Below are 21,250 nucleotides of genomic sequence, written 5' to 3' on the forward strand. Positions count from 1 at the left end.
TAGGCCAGGCAAGGTGACTCACACCTGTTATCCCAGTGCTTTGAGAGGCCAAGGCGGGCAGATCAGGAGGTCAGGAGCGTGAGACAAGCCTGGCCAATATGATAATACCTCATTTCTACTAAAAATATGAAAAGTTAGCCAGGTGTGATGGCAGGCGCCTATAACCTCAGCTACTCAGGAGGCTAAGCCAGGAGAATCACTTGAACCTGGGAGACGGAGGTTGCAGTGGGCTGAGATCGTGCCACTGCACTCTAGCCTGGGCAACAAAAGTGAAATTCTGTCTCAAAAAAAAAAAAATAGAGGATCCAAATGAACTCCCTTTAAAGTCCTTGTTTCCATTCATGGCAGCACCTCCCTAGACCTCTCATTGCTGTGCCCCAGTGAGTGACTAAAGCTATTTGCTCTGAAAAGAATCCACCAAAAGGAGAGAGTGAAATAGGAAGTGTGGCTACCTGAAGGAAATGATCAGCCCAGGGTCTACTGTTTCTTTAAAATTTGGTTCAAGGCGGGTGGATCACTTGAGTTCAAGACCAACATGGTCAAACCCTGTCTGTACTAAAAGCACAAAAAGTTAGCTGGGCATGGTGACTCATGCCTGTAATTCCAGCTACTTGGAAGGCTGAGGCAGGAGAATTGCTTGAATCCAGGAGAGGAGGGTTGCAGTGAGCCAAGATTGCACCACTGCACTCCAGCCTGGGCAACAGAGTGAGACTCCATCTCAAAAAAAAAAAAAAGCTGGCTCTCAGTGTTACAGCTCTTAGAATTTGTCTAGCAGTCTTTCTGTTTTTTTTTTTTTTTTTACCAGAAAGCCCCAAAAATGTTAAACAAGTCAATTCCCCAAGTGAAGAATAACAATGAGTCTGCCCATGGACAGAGCCATCAGGCCCTGGCTGATGCCAGGGCAGAGAGGGGTTGTCAGCAATGGCTCTCCGTGGAAGAAGTACCGATTTCCTTTCTGGCTCCTAGGACATCTGTCCCTTGCTTCTCACCTTAAGTATGGGCCAATTGGTACATGAACACTCAATAATTGCTTGCTAATTAAGTCCCTTTATTTAATTTAATCACTTCCCTAGGAGAGCCATTTGGTGCCTTCAGTGCTGTTTGCATGGACTCTCCCAACTCCATAACCCTCACCAACACACATATGGGGCCTGGAGGCCAAGACCATTCTTGGCATGTTGCTATCAACTGTGAACTCACAGAATAAAGGAATGACACAGCTGTTCACATGAAGTCAGGTCTCCCATATGCATTTATTCAACAAACTCTGAGATTACTTCTGAGCCTGGTACTGCCAGGCATAGTCCTTTCCTTCAAAGCACTCACTATACGTCTAATGAGGCAGACAGGCCACTAAATGAGCACATACTCTACAATGTAGTATTAAGTAGACCCGGAACAATGACCTCTACCTGCGGATATCAGAGAAGTCTTCACTGATGAGTTGATACTTGGCTCAGGCGTCATGTAACTCAGCATCATGTTGGGTCTTTACCAGGGACATTTGCAAATGGGGAAAGGAAGAAAAAAGGAAATTTCAGGGCATGCCCAGTCCCCTGTTGGGGCAACTATGGGATGGAAGCCTGTGTCTCTTCCCTAGCCTGACTTCAGCTTTGTCTTTTTGCCTATGCTGGTGTGCAAAGAAAAGGCAGAATCAAGGTCAACTCTCCTTAGTACGGCAAGAGGAAGAAGCAACCAATCTCCACATTTTCTTGCCTTTGTTTTGTTTGTCAAGGGAAATCTTGTTCTCATTTTTATGGCAAATGTTTATGACTTTGAACCAGGAACTTGCCTGCCTTGTATTTCTCTTGTACTGCTTTATCCTGTTTCCTGACTTGCTAGTTTTGAGATTGTATAAGCGTTGTTAGAGGATTTCCAGCAACATCAAAGGGCAGAGAGACTGCCTCCCCTGAACTCTGGGGCAGCTATGGAAATCTCTCTTGTCCTCTTTGCTAGTAGTTGCTTTTCTCAGGGAAAGAGCAGCTCTGAACACCCAAATCTGGCTGAATTTTCCTCCTGCCTGACAGTATGTAAAAGGTGTCTTGGCTCCACATTAGAAACTTCTTCGTTTCAAACAATAGCAAGCAGCTCGGCCTGACTCATTCAAAAAAGGAATGTATTGGGAGGAGACCCGGTGGCTCACAGAATCGACTAGAAGGCTGGAGAGCCAGACTGTGAAAATAAACAAGAACTAATGGAGGCTGTTCAGTGAGAGCAGGGGACAGGCCAGGATTACTACTGCCCTTGCACCCCCTGACTTGTGATCGTTTCTCACCTGTCCCAGTGTCTCTCTTTCACTCACGTAAGAGTTCCAGTCTGTGGAAGAAGTATCAAATTGATTAAGTCCAGGTCTCAGGGATGTACTGGGACTGGGCTGGCTTTCAAAGCAGGAGGGGGAGTTCTGTCTCCCCAAGACTCACACAATATGAACAAAGTGTTCAGATGTCCACTACAGCCCTGTTTGCTGGAATGGTGAGCGAAGATTAGGAGAGGAGCTATCAGCAGCATGAGCAACACCTATGGGAGACCCCAGGTGGATAAACCTGTCCTTAGAGAGAAAATCAGGACTGGACTTTAGTCGAGATTGTATTTCTCGGGAGAAACTCAAGTGAGGAATGATGACAACTAACACCACTTATTGGTGGCCTCCTGTGAGCCTGGCACTATTCTATGTGATCAAATCTCCCTTAATCTTTATCTGGCAGGTATGCGGTAGTATCCCTGTTTTACACATGAGGAAATGGAGGGAGGGTCAGAAAGGTGAGACATCTTCCAGGTTCATACAGCTACTGGCATTCAAACTGAAGTCTGCCATACTTTGGAACCCACACTCTTTCCTACTTCACTGCTTTTCTATATCTGGGATACACCAAATTGAAGAACACTTTTTTCTCCCTGTTTCATTTTGAGAAATCATGGGTGGGCAGTGAACCTGTCTATGAATCCTTCTCTGCCACTTCTAGGCAGTTGCTATCAGTTGCCATTTGCCAGCTAACAGACATATTCCTCTTTCATCTTGCTAGGTGATTTGCAAGGAAAGTCAAAAGCGTCTTGCTGCGTTGTTTTTTGTTTTGTTTTTTACTTTTCTTGCTGCTTCCCCTGAAATAGAAAAAGCTGCTAACTAGGACCTGAGGACCCTGCCAGGGATAAATGTGACCACAAACACAGTGCCCGGACTCTGATGAATGCTGGGTATACCCGCGGGTTTTAGAACAAAGTGTCCTCTGTGTGAGTAACTCACCAGATACGCCACAGTTAAACTCAGGAAGGTTTTCTAGGTGAATGTTTAGGGCATGCAGTCTCAGTCTCCTGAGCCACCAGCCAAAATTCTTCCACATGCACATAGCATGCTGTGACCTAATTCTGTACCAAGTCCATCACACAGTTTCTGTGGCAGCCAGGGCCCAGAGATCACAAATTGGATTTTTCTTCCATTGAATATGCTGACTGGGTGACTCCTCAGCAAGCAGAAATCTGGGAGATTTAGCTCAAACAGAAGACAGTTTTAGGAGAGGGGCTTTCCGGAGACCATCTCATTCCATTTTATGATCTGGACACAAAAGGGACAGTCTGGCCATTCCTGGGCCTGAGGAGGCTGTTGCCTTCTCTGAGCAATGCTGTTGGGGTCTAGTTTAGAGCCTGAGATAGCTTCTTTTCTTGAAAACCAAAATGAACCTTAGGAGACCAGGAGAGCAAAGTGGAAAATCTCATTTGCCCACACTTATCTTTCTGGGGCCCACTGAAGTTGGCAGAGAAGAAGCAGCCTGTATCCATCTTTCCCATGAATCCTCTTTTGTCCAAGGATGTATGAGTAACATCTGAATGAAGGAAGACCATGAGGATGGAATGGTTTCAGGCCTGGGGCTGAGGGCCAGGCTGGAGGAGAAAAGTTAAGTTATTCTGACCAAAGCAAACAGAGGCTGGGTGTCACCCAGTGTCTGCAGGGAAAAGGTGACATATGTGTACTTAACGGGAACGTGACAGCCCAGCACTCCTTCCCAGCAACTGCTGATCTGAAAGGGAATCTGGTTCAGTTCCTGGAACAGTCAGCCCTCACCCAGCCTCACCAAGAGGCCCTGCCTGTCAGGAGTCCCCCCCGGGGAAGGCAAGCCTCATTTTCCCTGCAGTTTCTTCGTGTGCACTCTCTACTTTCCTGTAAAGCCCTATCTTTGGACAACTGTGGTGAATTCAGTGCATAATTAAAAAGCAAACAAACTTGCCCCAGAGGAACATTTACAATTTAGGTAGACATTTGTGTATAAGCAATAGTTCATGCTTTGTTGAAATTCTAAAAATAAACAACATGGTTTTGTTGAAAGATTTCTGACCTCTAATGTACTTTAACCAATACATTACCATCTCTGAATTATTGAGATGGCTATGTAGTTGCTGCCTAAAAGAAAGATACATCTGTTGCTTCAGCTATGAACTGTATAAATCCACTGTTACCACACACAAAGTCAACGGACACAAACTTGGAAAAATATTTGCCATACATTGGAAAAAGTGTTAATTGCCTTAATATATAAAGGCCTTTTTTTTTTCTTGAGACAGGGTCTCACTATATCACTCAGGCTGGAGTGCAGTGGCACAATCGTATCCAACTACAGCCTCAACTTCCTGGGCTCCGGTGATCCTATGGCCTCAGCCTCCTGGAGTAGCTGGAACTACATGCATGTGCTACCATGCCCAACTAATTTTTGTATCTTTTGTAGAAACAGGGTTTTGCCATGTTGCCAAGGCTGGTCTCCAAATCCTGGGCTCAAGCAATCGCCCGACTCAGCCTCCCAAAATGTTACTAGGATTAAGGTGTGAGCCACTGTGGCTGGCCCTAAAGTGGTCTTATAAATCAATAAGACCAATAATCTAATAGAAAAATGAGCAAAGAAAATGGACAGACCCCAGATCACATACAAATAGCTTTAAAATACACAAAACAGTGTGTAGTCTCATTTATAATATATGCAATATAAATTAAGACATATTATTTTTACCTTTCAGATTTCAGAGATCCAAAAGTTTGATAATGTACTAGGCATGGTGGCATGTGCCAACGGCAGTGGGCTACTTGCAGGGGACAGGCCCAGGAGCTGCCAGCCACAGCATTCATTCTAAAGAAGGGAAACTTGAGACCCCAGAGAGCAGGGGTTCATTCCACAGAGACTGGTGGGCAAAGGTGATCACCCCAAATTTCAATGGCACTGGGAACACTTACACACTCTGACCTGGACTAAGGTTGCCAAGATGGGCCATGGCACTTTAAAAGTTAAAGAGGCCAGGCACAGTGGTGTGCACCTGTAGTCCCAGCTACTGGGGAGGTTGAGGCAGGAGGATCACTTGAGCCCAGGAGCTCAAATCCATACTGGGCAACACAGCAAGACCCCATCTAAAAAAAGTTTGATAATGCACTGTGTTAGTGAGTGTATTAGTGTGATCTCACACTTCTGTAAATAAATACCTGAGACTGGCTAATTTATAAAGAGAAGAGGTTTAATTGTTCATGGTTCTGCAGGTTGTATGGGAAACATAGGCTTCCGCTTCTGAGGAGGCCTCAGGAAGCTTCCAATCATGGTGGAAGATGAAGGGGAAGCAGGTACCTTTTATATGGCCAGAGCAGAAGCAAGGGTGGGGGTGTGTGGGTGCCACACACTTTTAAATGTCCAGATCTCACAAGAACTTACTCACTAGTATGACCACGGGGGATGGTGCCAAACCATTCATGATGAAACTGCCCTCATGATCCAATTGCCTCCTACCAGGACCCACCCCCAACATTAAGGATTACAACTGAACATGAGATTTGGGTGGGGACACAGGTCTAAACCACATCAGTGACTACGTAGAAAAATGAGCACTTGCATACATTTTTTATGGGAATGTAAACTGGTATAGCCTCTTTGTAAGTGATTGACAATGTCAAATAGAAAATTCACGTACCCTGTTACAGCTATCTATTGCCATGTAACAAACTACCCCCAAACTTAGTGGTTTGCACTTTTATAATTATTTTGCTTATGTTTTTGAGTGTCAGAAATTTAGGAAGAGCTAGGCTGAGGAATTCTTTCCTGATCAGTATGGTGTCAGCGAGGGTGGCTGACACTGCAGGATTCGCTTCCAAGATGGTTTGGTTACTTGCCCGTCCAATGCCTAAGTGCTCCCTGGCCTCATTCCCCTCTCCACATGCCATCTCATACTCCTGGGCCTCTCCATATGGCTTGTATTGCTTATAGCTTAGTGGTCTCAGAGTAGTTGCGCTGCCAAAAGGCAGGAAGTGGAAGCTACCAGGCCACTTAAAGGCCACGTCCAGAACTAGTCCAACATACCTTCTGCTACATTCTGTTGGTCAAAGCAGTTACCGTCATCCCTAAGCTCATATCCAAGGGGATGGCGAAATAGACCTCACCTCTTCTGGGTAGAGTAGAGGCAAAGTCACATTGCAGAAAAGCTTGGGAGGTGGAAAATGTTTTCATGATTAACTTTGTAAAGTACAATCTGCTACCTGCACTTTAACCCACCAGTTCATCTTTTAGAAATTATCCTGTAAGTGGACTTAAAAAAGTGAGCAAAGATATATCAACAAGGGTATTTGTTACTAAATTAGTAATAGCAAAAGACTGGATTAACCTAAATGTCCAATAATAGAGTTATTTAACCCAATTTATTTGTGCCCATGCAATGGATAGCTATCTGCCTGTCTTTAAAAAACCTATGCACTGACTTTGAATAAACTCTAAGATATACTTTGAAATGAAAAAAATTAAGGTGCAGGCCAGGCATGGTGGCTCATGCCTGTAATCCCAGCACTTTGGGAGGCCAAGATGGCTGGATCGCCTGAGGCCAGGGGTTTAAGACCACCCTGGGCAACATGATAAAACCCCATCTCTACTAAAAATACAAAAATTAGCCAGGCGTGGTGGTGTACCCCTGTAATTCCAGCTACTCAGGAGGCGGAGACATGAGAATCGCTTGAACCCCGGAGGCAGAAGTTTCAGTGAGCTGAGATCGCACCATTGCACTCCAGCCTGGGTGACAGAGTGAGATTCTGTCTCAAAAACAAAAAAACTTTGAACTACAGGCAGGGAGAAAACCAGTTCCCTTATCTTTCCAGCCACCTACGCTTGGAGCCAACCCTGTCAGGAAATTTCACAGTGCTTAAAGGGACTGACTCATACCTGTTTCTCGACATTGGCAACAATTCAATGGAATTTCTCTGAACAGATTTTTCTTCAAAGGAGCATGTTCTGATGGTCACCATCAACATCATCATTGCTGTCACCTGTTCATTTGACATGACTTCTTTGTTTCATTGACTGGATCTTTTACCAGACTTACCCAAAAGGCACAAAAATGAGAAGTATGTGAAACATAGACACAACCAAAGGCCTGCCCTTGGAGAGTGCAGTCTTTTGGGGAAGGAAGCCCTGTTTCCAGCAGACTCCAAGATAAGGCAGAATGGTGATAAATGCAGCACCTCAATAAATGCTGCTGCCCTGCTCCTTGAAGCAGGTGCACCGTCCAGCAGCATGTGAAAACCCTGGGAGCTCCACCCCAGAACTACTGAATTGGACTCTGCATTTCAACAAAATCCCCAGCGGAGCCAACGTACAGTAAAGTCTAACAAGTGCTGATGTAATGAAACTTCAGAGAGCTTTGAGAGAACTGTGGAGAGGAAGACGAAGTTTGACTGAAGGAATTAGAGAATGTTTCACAGAAAAGTTATCATTTGAGCTGAACCTCATGAGATGTGTGCTATGGTTTGGATATAGTTTGACCTCACTGAATTTCACGTTGAAATTTGATTCTCAATGTTGCAGGTGCAGCCTGGTGGGAAATGTTTGTGTCATGGGTCTGGATCTCTCAAAAATGATTTGGTTTCACCCTCATGGTAATGAATGAGTTCTTACTGCTTTATAGTACCCACAGGAGTTTCCTCTAGAGCTGGTTGTTAAGAAGAGCCCAATACCTTCTTTCTCTTTCTTGCTTCCTCTCTTGCTATATGATTTTCATGCACTGACCTTCTGCTGTAAGTGATAGCTTCTTGAGGCTGTCATCAGAGGCACATGTTGGTGCCATGCATCTTGTGCAGCCTGCAGAATGGCAAGCCAAATAAACCCCTGTTCGTTGTAAATTACCAAAAAAAAAATTTTTTTTTTAGTAGAGACTAGGTCTCACTATGTTGCCCAGTCTGGTCTCAAATTCCTGGTCTCAAGTGATCTTCCCAAAGTGCTGGGATTACAGGTGTGAGCCACCACACCCAGTTCCATCTCTATTTTTTTTTTAAAAAAGGTGCCTACAGAAAGAAATGTTTCTATAAATCCTTTATAATAAATCCTTGGAAATCATATATGAAACTAAGCCCTCATCTGTGTTGGGACTGTTGGGGACACACAGAGATGCGGAAATCCTGATTGCGGTCTTGCTGCTGCTACTGACTCATCTTACCCACTCACTTCCTAGTTCTGCTCAATCTGAAGTCCAAATCCTGCTCTCCTAGGAAGGCTGCACTGACATCCATAATGCATAATTCTTTACACTGGTCATGTTCACATGACAGCATGGCCTTTGGAACCAGACACTAGGGGGTTAAGTTTTGCCTCTACTGTTTATTAGCTACCGGACCTTGACAAAATAATATCTCTAAGTCTCAGCTTTCTCACTTGTAAAATGGGGTTATACTGATGCCTACTTCTCAGGAGTAAGAGGGTTAACAAGATACGTAGAGCACTTAGCACAGTGCGTGGCACTAACGGAGTGGTATTTAGTATTCCACCCACTGTCACATCACAGTAATCATATCCAACAAAGAGAGTGGGCATCAAAGCAAGAAACCACCGGGGCTTGTGAGGTGGGCTTTGCTTTGGTGTCATCAGTTCAGATTTCAAGTGCCAAAGCATGTGGAATGGAGGCCAACATCTCCCCACCTATCAGCTTCTTGATATAGGGCCCGGTCAGGAACAGCAAGGTCTGTGGTTCTAATCCCGGCTAAGCCTAGCCATTTAAGGGGCTCTTCAAAAGAACTCTCCCAGGCCTGAGGAAGTTTGAGATACTGAAGGGGGCAGACATCTGTCTCTTCATGTATTGGAAAAATATAAATATATGCATATTTCCATCCTCTGCATGTCCACTCACTCCCCCAACCACCATCACTAAGGAAGACTTCAGCTTTGTGGCAGTTTCTTCCCTCTTGTTCTCCCCAAGATTCTCTGTGCTTTTGTAATAAAGAGATAGGAAGTGTCAGTGCCCTCCAGCCAAAGACCACCAAGAACACACCTGTAGTCAGACAATTTGGGTTCACTGCTTTTTGAAGTGAGGGAGGATTCGTAGCATGGGAAACCATGTGGCATCTCAGGAAAAAAGCATTAGAAAGGACTTGTAGGATCTGGGTTTGTGTTAGTGGTTTTTAAGAGGGTTAGAGAAGCACAACTTTCCTTTGTGCCAGATGCTGTCAGGAAGCAAGAGTAATTCTATTATTGGGTATATTAATAAATCTTATCTAGAAGGAGGAACAATTAGAGTGAGGCTAAAGCTGCAATTGGTGAAGAAGCAGCATGCATTCACATTAGCTTGGACAGAAAGATGTCTGGTCATTTTTGTGGCTTGGACAATGTTCATGCTTTTGTCTGTGTTAGACATGATCAGACTCCTGTTGCTTTTGTCTTGATCCATCATAGTTAAAGAATGGCCCTGTCTCATGTTGATATCCGGTGAAATGGCTTATGTCCAACGGGAAAACACTAAGGCCTTGCTGTGAATGTCAGGACAAATTCTGGCAACACCGAGGCCTAGTTGGGGCTTTCAGATATTAGGGACTACTTTTCTCTTTCTCAAAACAGAAGAGGCTAAGAGAGACATGGGTAGGCAGGATTTGTTTTCTGGGGACTTAGAGAGTTGCTGTAGTGTGTGCAGGAGGTGAGGGGTAGGTGGGTGGAGTGGGTTAAGAATTGCTCTGGACACTGTGTCCCCATGGTTTTCAAGACACATAAGTAAAAAAATAAGCAATTTTTTATTTTTTGAGACAGAGTCTTACTCTGTTTCCCAGGCTGGAATGAAGTGGTGTGATTTCGACTCACTGCGGCCTGTGCCTCCTGGGTTCAAGTGATTTTTATGCCTCAGCCTTCCAGGTAGCTGGGACTACAGGTGCATGCCACCATGCTCAGCTAATTTTTTGTGTGTGTTTTTGTAGAGATGGCGCTTCACCATGTTACCAAGGCTGGTCTTGAACTCCTGAGCTCAAGCGATCTGCCTACCTTGGCCTCCCAAAGTGCTGGGATTATAGGCACAAGCCACCGCCCCAACCAACATGAACAATTTAAAAAAATTTATTTGTTTGTTTGTTTGCCGGGCTGTCTTTCTTCTATTGTGATGCTGCTGTGAGACAATGTGGATCAGGGTCTTAAAAACCTTAAGTCTTTCAGGCTGGTGCGGTGGCTCATGTCTGTAATCCCAGAACTTTGGGAGGCCAAGGCGGGTGGATCACCTGTGGTCAATAGTTTGAGACCAGCCTGGCTAACATGGCGAAACCCATCTCGACTAAAAATACAAAAAGTAGCTGGGCATGGTGCCGGGCGCCTGTAATCCCAGCTACTTGGGAGGCTGAGGCAGGGAGAATTGCTTGAACCTGGGAGGCGGAGGTTTCAGGCAGCCGAGATCAGCCCACAGCACTCCAGCCTGGGCGACAGAGGGAGACTCCGTCTCAAACAAAACAAAACAAAACAAAACAAAACAACAACAAAAGTCTTTCAAAGCCAAAAGGTTCTGCGGCACTGTGTTAAAGCCTAGAGCTCCAGCTGAAGCTGGTGCCTGAGTCCAGATGGTGTTGAAGAAGGAGCAGGGCCCAGAGGGCACCACTCTCAGAAGCCAGGCTCAGATGTTTCTTACCTCCACTCCCAAGATGACCCAAGAAGAGAGTTCCTCAAACTCCCAGTGTCCCTAGGAAGTGGCAACCTTGACTCCTGGCCAGAGTTCAGAGTCCTGGTTGTTAACACCAATAAACCTTTATTTGCCAGGGATACTACCATGAGAGGATATGGTCCCTGAGCCCAGCGTTGATCCTGTGGGAGAGGGAGGACAGCAGAGGACAAAAGCAGAGACCTGAGAGCTGGAGAGATTCAGCAAAGGGCTCCCAGCCCCTCTCAGGAATGGAGCATTTCTTGGTAGAGTGGTATTCATGGAACAGTTTGGAAAGCTGGGGCAGGGAAGCCTGAGGACACAGCAAGGAGCTCAGTGGCAGGTGCAGGCAGAGGATTCTTTGGAGAACGGAGGTCCTGAGAGGTGAGGGCCTCGAGCACCAGCGTCCAGCCTTAGTGGGTATGCATACGTTCAGCTCCCTGAGGACCCCCTCAGGGCAGCCAGGGTGCACAGAAGTCCAGGGGCTTCCCCGTGCTCCGCCCTCCCTCCCCCGGCTACCCCGGTAGCAGGTGGAGGGCCCAGGCCATGCTGAGTAGTGGGAGAAATGGAAAGAAATGCGACAGGAACAGGAGACAAGAGCCCATGGTGGGAGTCAAAGAGCTGGAAGAGTTTTGGAAATGGGAGTCTGGGGGAAGAGTTGATCGAGGGGCGAGTTACTCAGCGGGGCAGGTGGGACGCACGAGGCCCTGGCAGCTCTGTTTTATTGGCCGGGCTTGGAGAGGAAAGTGGGTAGCCGTCTGGCGCCTGAGGGCCCGTTCTGGACCTCCCCACCGAGGGAGGTGTCGGGCCCCCAGGGACACGGTCCCCGAGCATTACGGGAGCTGAGGACAGGCTGGAGGCCGGTAGGCGGTCGCGTTAGTCGCCTTCCCACCCCTTCGCTCAGGTTTTTCCGGCCTAGGGCAAGAGGTCTGTGCCTGGCGCGGGAACGCACTGTCCACCCCTCCGGCCTGGGACTGGGCCGGCGCGCGGACGCTACCAAGAGGCGGTGGTTCCCGCCCCCGCGGCCGGACGTGGCGCCACCCCTGCGGCCGCGGCTGGAGCCTGGAGGTGGGGTCGGAGCCGCAGCCCGGGGCTCTGATGTCACCGCGGCCTCGAATGCCCAGGAGCGCGTCTCGGCGGGAGCCTCAGGTAGGTGGCGGGGGCGGGGGCCGGGGAGTCCGCTTCCCCCGGGAGGTCGGCGGGGCTGCAGGCGGACAGGGGTGAGGGGCGGGTGGCGAGGCGGTGGCCGCGGGGCAGCCCGGGCGTCGTTCGGCCCGGACGTGTCCGGCTCGGCGCCACGTCGGGTTGTGCGAGTGGAGTCGGGCCCCTGCGCGCCTCTCCGGGCTGCACCGCTGTGAGGCTGAGACGCGACCCCCTCTAGGCAGGCGGCGCGGCTCGCGGGCGCGGCGTGTGGCTTGGGGGCGCCGTGCTGTCTCACTCCGCCACCCTCCGCTTCTGCCACTCGTCGCCAAGCCTCTGGAGAAGCCGGGTCCTTGCCTCCCGGGCCCGCGCTGTCTCCTGCGCGCGATCCTTTCCCGACGGTGAACCCAACCGGAAAGGCCGAGAACTGCGCGGGGCCGCGACCATTCGCTCTCGCGCCGCTCCACGTGTCTCTGCCGCCCCCTGCGGCCGCCAGGGCCTGCGCTTCTCTCCCTTCCGCGCTTAGGCTCCCAGAGCTTGAAGCCCAGGTAACCGGGTCTGTCCACGCCCCAGACCGTCTCTCTCCGGGTGTTGCCAGCTTCCTGCATTTCCTGTGCATGGCACGGACCTCGGGTCTTCGGAGATTCTGCATGTGGGAGCAGCGACCGACGAGCCCTTAAGCCAGCCGCTCACTGGGAGCGAGGATGCTTAGTGGGGTGCACTGTCGGTCCTGACAGACCGGGAGAATGGGGGGACGCTGGGGACAGGGAGAGCCGGTGAACTTCCCAGAACGTCCGCCTAGCTAGACTTAGCGGTGGGTACTGGGGTTCGAGATGTGGTCCAGGACCCAGGAACTTAGTCTGGCAGGGAGACAGCACCCCCACAGTGAGCCCAGTACTGAGGGAGGACCCGCCGGCAGGGGCGGCCTAGACATCCACGGAGAGGTCAGATGTCAGGCGGTCTTGAGGGAGATATGAGCTAAAGCCTGATCATTTGCTGTGTTTGAGGCTGTCCGTTCTGTGCCTCCTCGGTCACCTTACCTGGATCTGTTCCTATTGCCTTGGTGTGATTTTATCCACCGGAAACTGTCTTCAGCTATTTCCTCAGTAACCTCTAACTAAAAACCTGGGTTTTGCCTGGTTCACCCTCCCCTGCTCAACTCCAGAGCCACATCCCAAGTGCTGCCAGACTTGTCACAGACACCGTGAAGCCCAGACTGAAGGAGCACTAGACCCCAGGACCATTACCAAGCCCCAGCTGCCTCCTTTCAGACTGGTGCCTCCACCTGCCAGACCACTAGCTTTGAAGGCCACACTCATCTTTGTCTCCTTTTCTTCTCTGGCTCCTTCATTCAGGTGACAAGTATACATCAAATGCCCACCCCAACTCCCCCTCCCAGGACTCCAATTTGGTGGCTTTCTAGCGGGGAGTCTAGGCTGCTCCCCCTTCTCTGGTGAGGCTTGGCAAAATGTCTGCAGAGCTCCTTAAGCTCCACCTTCTGGACGCCCTCCCTTTCAGCAGCAAGCACAGGCTTGGCAGCCCAGCCCACAGGTGCCACTGCCACTGAGGTGGGGACCCCTAATATAGGGCTACTCCCCGCCACAGGGGCTGGCTGGACTGCAAGAGGCTCCCTGCAGCCAGATAAATGTGAAAATACCTTGTTGTTTTGTGCTGAGGGACCCCCCACAAAACACATCAAAGCAGCTGGGTCCTCTGGGCATGGTAGGTTCTGCAAAGGACACAATGTGAGCAGCCTGCATGGACGTCAACGTGATAGGGCCACCAATGCAAAAGGATCTTCAACAAATTACAGTCAATAAGGAAACAGATGTGTGTACACATTTTGATTACCCATTCAAGCTGTTTTTATTTGGTGAATTCAGAATCCTTTGTTAGCACAGCAACTCGTCAAAAAGATTTTTAAGACCTCTTTTGAGGAAATATCTTTGTATTTGGTGACTCCTATCTGTAGCTGCAGCAAGCCACAATGGGCAGGATGGGTGGCATGAGCTAGTGCTCCCAAGCTGGACTCAGAAAGAGTAGGAAGAGAAAGGGCTAGTGTCTGAGCAGTCAGTCAGGGTGGGCTTCCTAGAAGAGGTGACTGTCCTCCCAGGAGCTGGTACTCAGAGTAGTTTCTTGTCCTCCTAAAGTTTACAGTGGAAATACTTTGCAAAAGAGGTCCCCAACCCTAAGTGTGAGGGCCGACCTCCTGTGCTTAGTAGGCATACAAATGTCCCCAGATGGGTGACATCAAGATGTTCTGGTCCTAGGTCTGCTGAGAGCCTCTCCTGGGAATGTTGTAGGTACTGCCTCTCCCTTTTAGGAAACATCATATCCTCCTACCACTAACCCCTGTTCTTGCCCTAACCAGCAATCTGTAACATCCTCGGCCTCAGGGACGTGGGTGGAGGGTGACTCTGAGCTCTCAATAGTGTCTAATTGGCTCAAATAAGCCTGCTTTTTGGTCCTCACCCTAGCTGCACTCCCCACCAAGCAGCTTAGAGAATGCAAGCCAGCCCCACAAAGTCTCCATAGTTGATAGGGAACCCAAAACCTCAACATTACCCTTTCCCAAGCCTCAAAATTGCTCTCACCCTGACCCAGGCACACCCACTCAATTCTTACCCTTGATCCTCCTCTCAGGATTGGAAAGGATCAATTTCTGGTCAGTCCTGCCCGAAGCTGTGCTTACCTGCTCTGTTTGTACCTAATATTGCATGAGTAACCTCGCCAGTATCTATGGTGGCAAGTGCTTCACCCATTCTCTCCTCTTCCCCAGAAAAGACTAATAGGGAGGGAAGAAAGATGTGCAGAAGCTAAGGTGCTCTCTTCCTTCTCTGCCGAGGCCACCCCTACATCTACTCCCTGCAAGTCTGCCCTTTCCCTTGACATTCAGCAAATATCAGTTTAACACTGACCACATGCCAGGCACTGTGCTGGGCACTGAGAGTGCAGTGATGAAGAAGAACAGGGCCTGACCTCAGGAAGTTCAGGGGTGTGAATGGGAGGAGGGAATCAGAAGCAAGCCAACAGGAACAGTGTGGGGTGATGGGGGCTGCTCAGCACACTGAAGGGATCCCAAAAGGTGAGAGACCTCTAACCTGAGTCCTACAGGAGAAGCAAGAGTAGAAGCAGGGCAAAGATGGGGGTCAGCCCACCATTCCTAGACAAAAGGCAGAGTCTGAGAAGTGGAGACCAGATTATTTTGGAATCCGCCCATAGTGCGTGGGGAGGTAGGAGTGACTTTCCCACAGTGGAGTGTAGGCTTTGTGACGATTCAGGCTGTTGAGGGGCAGGAGGGATGGTAAGCTGCCTTTCAGCAGGGCTTGCTTCTAGGAAATTGATTCTGGCTGCAGGCAGTGTGGAGGCAGGCCTGGATTCCAGGCGGGCTTCTGCCACTTCCCAGCTGTGTGGCCCTGGACAAATCATTTCCCCCTCAGATCCTCGTCTGTAAAATGCAGACAGCTGTTGTGACGATCAAAAAAAATATTTACATAAAGCACCTGGAACCGAACAGGCACAGAGGGAGGGAGGAACGCTGCAAAGCTGCCTCTGCCCCTTGCCCTGGGTCTTCCCCCACCCCTCCATTCTTGGCTCCTCTGTGGTCTCAGAGTGTTCTTGACCATTGTTTATCAGGGAAGGATCACATGAAGAAGCCAACAGAGCAGCCAGGAAGCAGCCTGGGTGGAACAGGGTTGGGGAGAAAAGGAGCATGGGTACATTCTCAGCGTTCCAGAAGGTCTCAGGGTAGAAGCTGCTTGTGTGGGCAAGGGGAGCCCGGCAGGGAATGAGCTGGTCTCAATTCCTTCCCCTGAGCTGGGCCCTCAATCTTCAGAGGTGCTCCCTGGGAATGGTCCTACTTCCTATGCCCCCTCTGATCCCAAGGTGATGCTGCCAAAATCAGGGGAATGCCAGCGCTTGTGACGGTGTGACCAGGGAGGGGAAGTTTAGTACACGTCTGGCTGCGCCCCAGCCCTCACACGGAGCTTCTCACCCAGCACCACGTCTGTGTTTTCTCAGGATCCAAGGAGCCAGCCAGCCTCAGCATTCATCTGTGCAGCCATGGAGGCCCTGGAACCTGGGGATGACCGCGCCTCCCCGGCCTCGTCCACTAGCGGCCTGGACCTGCGGCATCTATCCCTGCACGCGGACTCGGCCTACAGCTCTTTCTCCGCAGCCTCTGGCGGCCCTGAGCCGCGCACGCCGTCGCCGGGGACGGACCTCTTTCCTTACCTAGACTGGGACTACGTGCGCGTGGTTTGGGGCGGCCCGGCCCCCGCCCCGCCCGACGCTGCCCTTTGCACATCCCCGCAGTCCCCTTCGCACATCCCCGCGGTCGCCGCCCGCAGTGGGCCGCAGACACCAGAGGTCCCGGGAACCCCGGGGTCACTGAGCAGGCAGGCCACCCCGCTGCTGTACGCGCTGGCGGCGGAGGCGGAGGCCGCGGCTCGGCCTGCCGAGCCGCCCAGCCCGCCGGCCTCGAGGGCCGCCTACCGCCAGCGGCTGCAGGGTGCCCAGCGGCGAGTGCTCCGGGAGACGTCATTCCAGCGCAAGGAGCTCCGCATGAGCCTGCCCGCCCGCCTGCGGCCCACTGTCCCCGCACGGCCTCCGGTGACGCACCCGCGCTCTGCCTCTCTCAGCCACCCGGGCGGGGAGGGAGAGCCCACGCGCTCCCGGCCTCCCGCGCCAGGAACCGCCGGCCGGGGTCGCCTAGCCAACAAGCAGCGGAAGTGGTGCTTCTCGGAGCCAGGAAAGCTGGATCGCGTGGGTCAGGGCGGTGGGTCGGCCGGGGAATGCCTGGGTGAGGCCTGCTCCAGCTCTGGCCTCACTGGGCCCGAGCCTTTGGAGTTCCAGCATCCGGCACTGGCTAAGTTTGAAGATGGCCAGGTCGGATGGCAGCCTGACAGGCAGCCTCAAGGCGAAACGGACCTGGACTCCAGGTCCTTGAAGCTTGGTGATGTCTATAAGCCTGCCAGTCGGAGTTGGATCGCCTCAGGCGAAGTCGTGGGTTCCTGGGGTGGATCAGGAGGGACCATTCCCATTGCCCAGGTATGGAGACAGGAGATGCAGGTGGGGGAGCAACTGGGAAACAAAACTTGAGCCACATTTCAGTAGACTGTTCACCATTCCAGGCTGTTCCCCAAGGAGCAGAAACCCCCGGACCATTGTTTCAGACCAAACTTTCCAGGTGAGAGACACAGACCACTCTGTGGACCAAGTTGGGGGAAGGCAGCTTGTATAGGTTTTGCTCAACAAAGGAAAGGGCTTCCTACCTCCCGCCAGTCTGAGCCTTCTGATTCTTTTGCACCCTACTGTCTCCCTGGTGCAACACCAAGAGCTTCCTTACTGTCACTGTGGTCACTATGGGGTCCCTGCCTCTAGGTTCTTGCCTCAGAAGGAGGCTGCGGTGGTACATCATGCAGAGGTACCCCAGAGCAGCCCTACTGACTGTGAGCAGAGGATCTCAGAGACTTGCACTGTGCCTGCCCGGCTCCCTTCCCTTCCTGATGAAGTATTCCTGGAAGAGGACCCGCTGGTCACGATGAGATCACCACCAGACCCCTGTGCCTCCCAGGGACCCCCAGCCAGGTAATTCCCTCTTGCTGCCAAGCATCGTGAGGCACCCCCCAACACACACATCTATGAAATGCTAGAGGGGTAGGAACCCTCTCTAGCTGAAGCCTGGTGATGGGGGTAGGGACAGATGGCCCTCGGAGGCCACCATTTGTCTGTGGCTGGAGTTTTTCTTGATTCAGTGTCTTTTCTGCTTCCAGCGTTCATGCCTCTGACCAGCAGTATGGAACTGGCTCAGGCCAAAGAACTGGCCAGGCTACAGTCCCCCCAGAGTACCTGCTCTATGAGTGTCCAGGAACTGCAGGGGCAGATGACTGCTGGCAGGGGGTGAATGGTTCTGTAGGTATTTCCAGACCCACAAGCCATACCCTCACTGGGACTGTAAATGACGACATCCCAACTATTGACCCCACTGGACTGACCACCAATCCCCCCACAGCTGCAGGGAGTGACCTCCTCAAACCTCTTCCAGTTGATGCTTTGGGACTTTCAGGCAATGATACACCAGGTCCCCTTCACAACACTACCCTGGCCAGGGGCACTGGCCAGCCTGGTTCCAGGCCCACATGGCCCAACCAGTGCCTGGAAGAGCTGGTTCAGGAGCTGGCCAGATTGGATCCCTCTCTAAGTGACACTCTTGCTTCCCAACCCAGCCCAGAGCCACCCCTGGGCCTGCTGGATGGGCTGATTCCTTTAGCAGAGGTCCGGGCTGCAATGTGGTCTGCCTGTGGGGAGGCTGGAGAGGAGGCTGCTGGTACTTTTGAGTCAGGGTGAGTGAGGGGTACTAGGGATTCTGAACTCTGAGCCCCTGAAGTTGGGGGCAGGAAACTTAGAGAGCTCTGGCTTTGTTCCCAGGTCCTATCAGCTCAGCTTCACCCAGCCCTTGCCAGCTCCTCAGGAGGAGGCAAGGCTTGAAAACCCTGCCACCGAGCCTGTGCCTGACCAGCCATGTGGCCAGGATCTCCCTGTACCAAACGACAGCATCCAGGGCAAGAAAGTGAGTGGAGGGGCTGGTGGAGGCTGGGGGTGGGTAGAAGCCCAGAGCCTGGGCAGAGAAGTCAGGAGCCTGGCCCCAGCCTTGAGCCTTCCCTGCAGGTGGAGCTGGCCGTCCTCCTCCAAAAGATTCTTCAGGACCTTCATACGGAGCAGGAGCGGCTGCAAGGGGAGGCCCAAGCATGGGCCAGGCGCCAAGTGGCTCTGGAGGCTGCAGTGCGCCAGGCTTGTGCCCCTCGGGAGCTGGAGCGGTTTAGCCGGTTCATGGCCGACTTAGAGCGTGTGCTTGGCCTCCTGCTGCTGTTGGGCAGTCGCCTGGCGCGCGTGCGCCGCGCCCTGGCCCGGGTGGCCTCAGACAGCGACGCTGACGAGCAGGTAAAAGAGGTTCAGGTTGCAAGCGGGTAGGGCGGTGAGGGGCCTGCTGTCTCTGGCTGGAACCATTCCGCGAGCGGTGGCGCCCTTGCTCGGCTCACGGCACCTCTTCCGGCGGCTCCAGGCTTCTCTGCTGCAGCGACTCCGGCTTCTGCAGAGGCAGGAGGAGGACGCTAAGGAGCTGAAGGAGCACGTGGCGCGGCGCGAGCGGGCGGTGCGGGAGGTGCTGGCGCGAGCACTGCCAGTGGAGGAGCTGCGCGCCTATTGTGCCCTGCTGGCCGGCAAGGCCGCCGTCCTGGCCCAGCAGCGCAGCCTGGACGAGCGCATCCGTCACCTTCAGGACCAACTGGACGCCATCAGGAACGACCTTGGCCATCATTCCCCATCTCCCAGGCCGGCCCGGCCCCCAGGGACCTGTCCTCCGAATCAGCCGCACTTCCCTCTTCTCCTTACCTAGTTATAAATGGAGAGGGTGAGGAGCATCACCCCTACCTCTGCCCCACATAAGTGGGGTGATGCTGATTTATTCTGTGCTTTTCCCTTGAGGGATTGGGGAGGACCCAGGCCAGGCCTCTCTGAGATATTCCTCCAAAGTCTTCTCATGTGGCCTTACCCAGGTCTTGTGGGTTATTTGGTAATTAATTTATGGATCTTAAAACTGCAGTATTCCCCCATTTTGTGATGAGAGTGCGGGGCTGTCAGGGGTTGGTTGGAGGGAGGAGACAAGGGAGAGGAGCACTTAAGGTGCAAAGCAGCCTCTTTTTTCTTCAATAAAAATGGTTAAGAAAAGTGTGTGTGTCACTTGCAGCACAGCTGTGGGAGGAGTGAGGGGTCTTGTTTACACAGTCACCAGCCCTGCCTGACTAGAGCAGAAGAGGGATTTGCTAGCAGAATATCAGTCAACCGCGGCAATGTTTAGTTAGCCTGGAGAACCTGGCTTGAAAACAGGAGGGACCAGGGAAATATTGGGCTTTCAGCTCCACTGTCACCAGTATTTTCTAACTCTTCCAGTGACTGTGTCACAGCCACAAAAGCCTATGTCTGATTGGCTGAGTCCTGGATTCCTTAGCTGGTTTCTAGCCAACATCCCAGCTTCAGCAGTGAAAATGGGAGTCCTGTCTCCTTTCAAGACTCACATGGGCTCAGATGCTTTGCTGCCTAAATGCCCTGACAAATATTCAGCACACTTGGACATTTGGGGATATCCATTCCAAAATGAATGTCTGCCCCCAAATGTCCAAGAAAGAACTTTCTTCTTCCAGTTATGTTATCAAAACTGTTTATCCTCCTCTCCTTCAGAGACTCCCCCTCCCCCACCGCTGCCCCCCGAGGCGGGCAGTCGAGGGTGGGAGCTGAAGGTGAGGGGTAGGAGACCTCAAGACCTTCCATGCTGGGACTAAGGACCTGGAGACACAGCTGTGGTTGTAATCTGGGGGTGGGCTGCAGTTGGAAGTGGGAAGTTAGGGGCTGGAGTGGTATGACATGCAGGACTCCTCAATGTGTGCATCAACACCCTGTATATAGAATCGAAGTTAGGTTCGCAGATATGCATGCTGAAATCTGCGTCAGCCTTTGTAGCTGCAAATGCTGGGGACAACAACATTGTTCCACAAATATTCGGTGTATTTTTGGAAGTTGGGCACATTAAAAGGCATGTTTATGTGTATTTAAAGCCAACTGACCCCCAAGTGAGAAATCTCTGCTTCTGGGCTTGTTTTCTGATGCGTATTGTCACCAAGTGCAACTGGTTGGGAATTTTAAATGGTCGTATTCATACCAAAAGCGTTTGGTATAACAGTTGTGCTATTGAGCACAGAACAATGCTCACATTATGCCTTTTTATAAAAAACATATGGGGCTCCTGCTGAGGCCTTTGTGGGTTCTAACATTATGCTTTGCTTTGCCCCTTTGAACACAGTGGGCAGGGCCTCCACTCCAAGGTCTTCAGCCTAGCAAACATACTCAGAGACACATTCTGGATGGAAGCTGCTAATTTCTGCCTTTTCCTCTGTACAGTCCCTGTTGCATTATTCCACTGTGGTATTCTTAGAAACACAGCTACGGTGTGGGGGTGGGGGCTCAGCCTATAATCCCAGCGCTTTGGGAGGCCAAGGTGGGCAGATCACGAGGTCAGGAGATAGAGACTGTCCTGGCCAACATGGTGAAACTCCGTCTCTATAAAAATACAAAAGTTAGCTCGGTGTGGTGGCGTGTCCCTGTAATCCCAGTTTACTGGGGAGGCTGAGGCAGGAGAATCGCTTGAACCAGAGAGTGGGAGGCTGTA

At 51.3% G+C, this 21,250-nt stretch overlaps 1 protein-coding gene and 1 pseudogene across 2 annotated transcripts; both read left to right on the top strand.

Annotated features, from left to right (window-relative positions):
* Window positions 1-743: 743 nt before the first annotated feature.
* On the top strand, window positions 744-814 carry LOC119471865 (annotated as a pseudogene).
* A 10,902-nt stretch (window positions 815-11,716) lies between these two features.
* SHROOM1 (shroom family member 1) lies at window positions 11,717-19,755 on the top strand. 2 transcript variants are annotated; one of them, XM_037739920.1, is made up of 9 exons: window positions 11,717-12,036; window positions 12,361-12,575; window positions 16,048-17,076; window positions 17,160-17,215; window positions 17,410-17,616; window positions 17,802-18,371; window positions 18,457-18,598; window positions 18,697-18,969; window positions 19,091-19,755. In XM_037739920.1, exons 3-9 carry the CDS (start codon window positions 16,090-16,092, stop codon window positions 19,421-19,423), a joined length of 2,568 nt encoding a protein of 855 aa, XP_037595848.1. In that variant the 5' UTR covers window positions 11,717-12,036; window positions 12,361-12,575; window positions 16,048-16,089; the 3' UTR covers window positions 19,424-19,755. The 2 variants fall into 2 exon arrangements, with proteins under 2 accessions (XP_037595848.1, XP_017387921.1); XM_017532432.2 differs by lacking the exon at window positions 12,361-12,575.
* Window positions 19,756-21,250: the final 1,495 nt, after the last annotated feature.

The sequence above is a fragment of the Cebus imitator genome, unplaced genomic scaffold (assembly GCF_001604975.1).
Source record: "Cebus imitator isolate Cc_AM_T3 unplaced genomic scaffold, Cebus_imitator-1.0 Scaffold76, whole genome shotgun sequence".
NCBI classification, from domain to species: Eukaryota; Metazoa; Chordata; class Mammalia; order Primates; family Cebidae; genus Cebus; species Cebus imitator.

What these genes read in the sequence shown, in the direction of transcription:
- SHROOM1 (XM_017532432.2), top strand. Translation starts at nt 11,986, where the DNA reads ATGTCACCGCGGCCTCGAATGCCCAGGAGCGCGTCTCGGCGGGAGCCT. An exon ending in TTTCAGACCAAACTTTCCAG is followed by an intron (nt 17,216 to 17,409) that starts GTGAGAGACACA and finishes CCCTGCCTCTAG; the next exon opens with GTTCTTGCCTCAGAAGGAGG. An exon ending in ACAGCGACGCTGACGAGCAG is followed by an intron (nt 18,970 to 19,090) that starts GTAAAAGAGGTT and finishes CGGCGGCTCCAG; the next exon opens with GCTTCTCTGCTGCAGCGACT.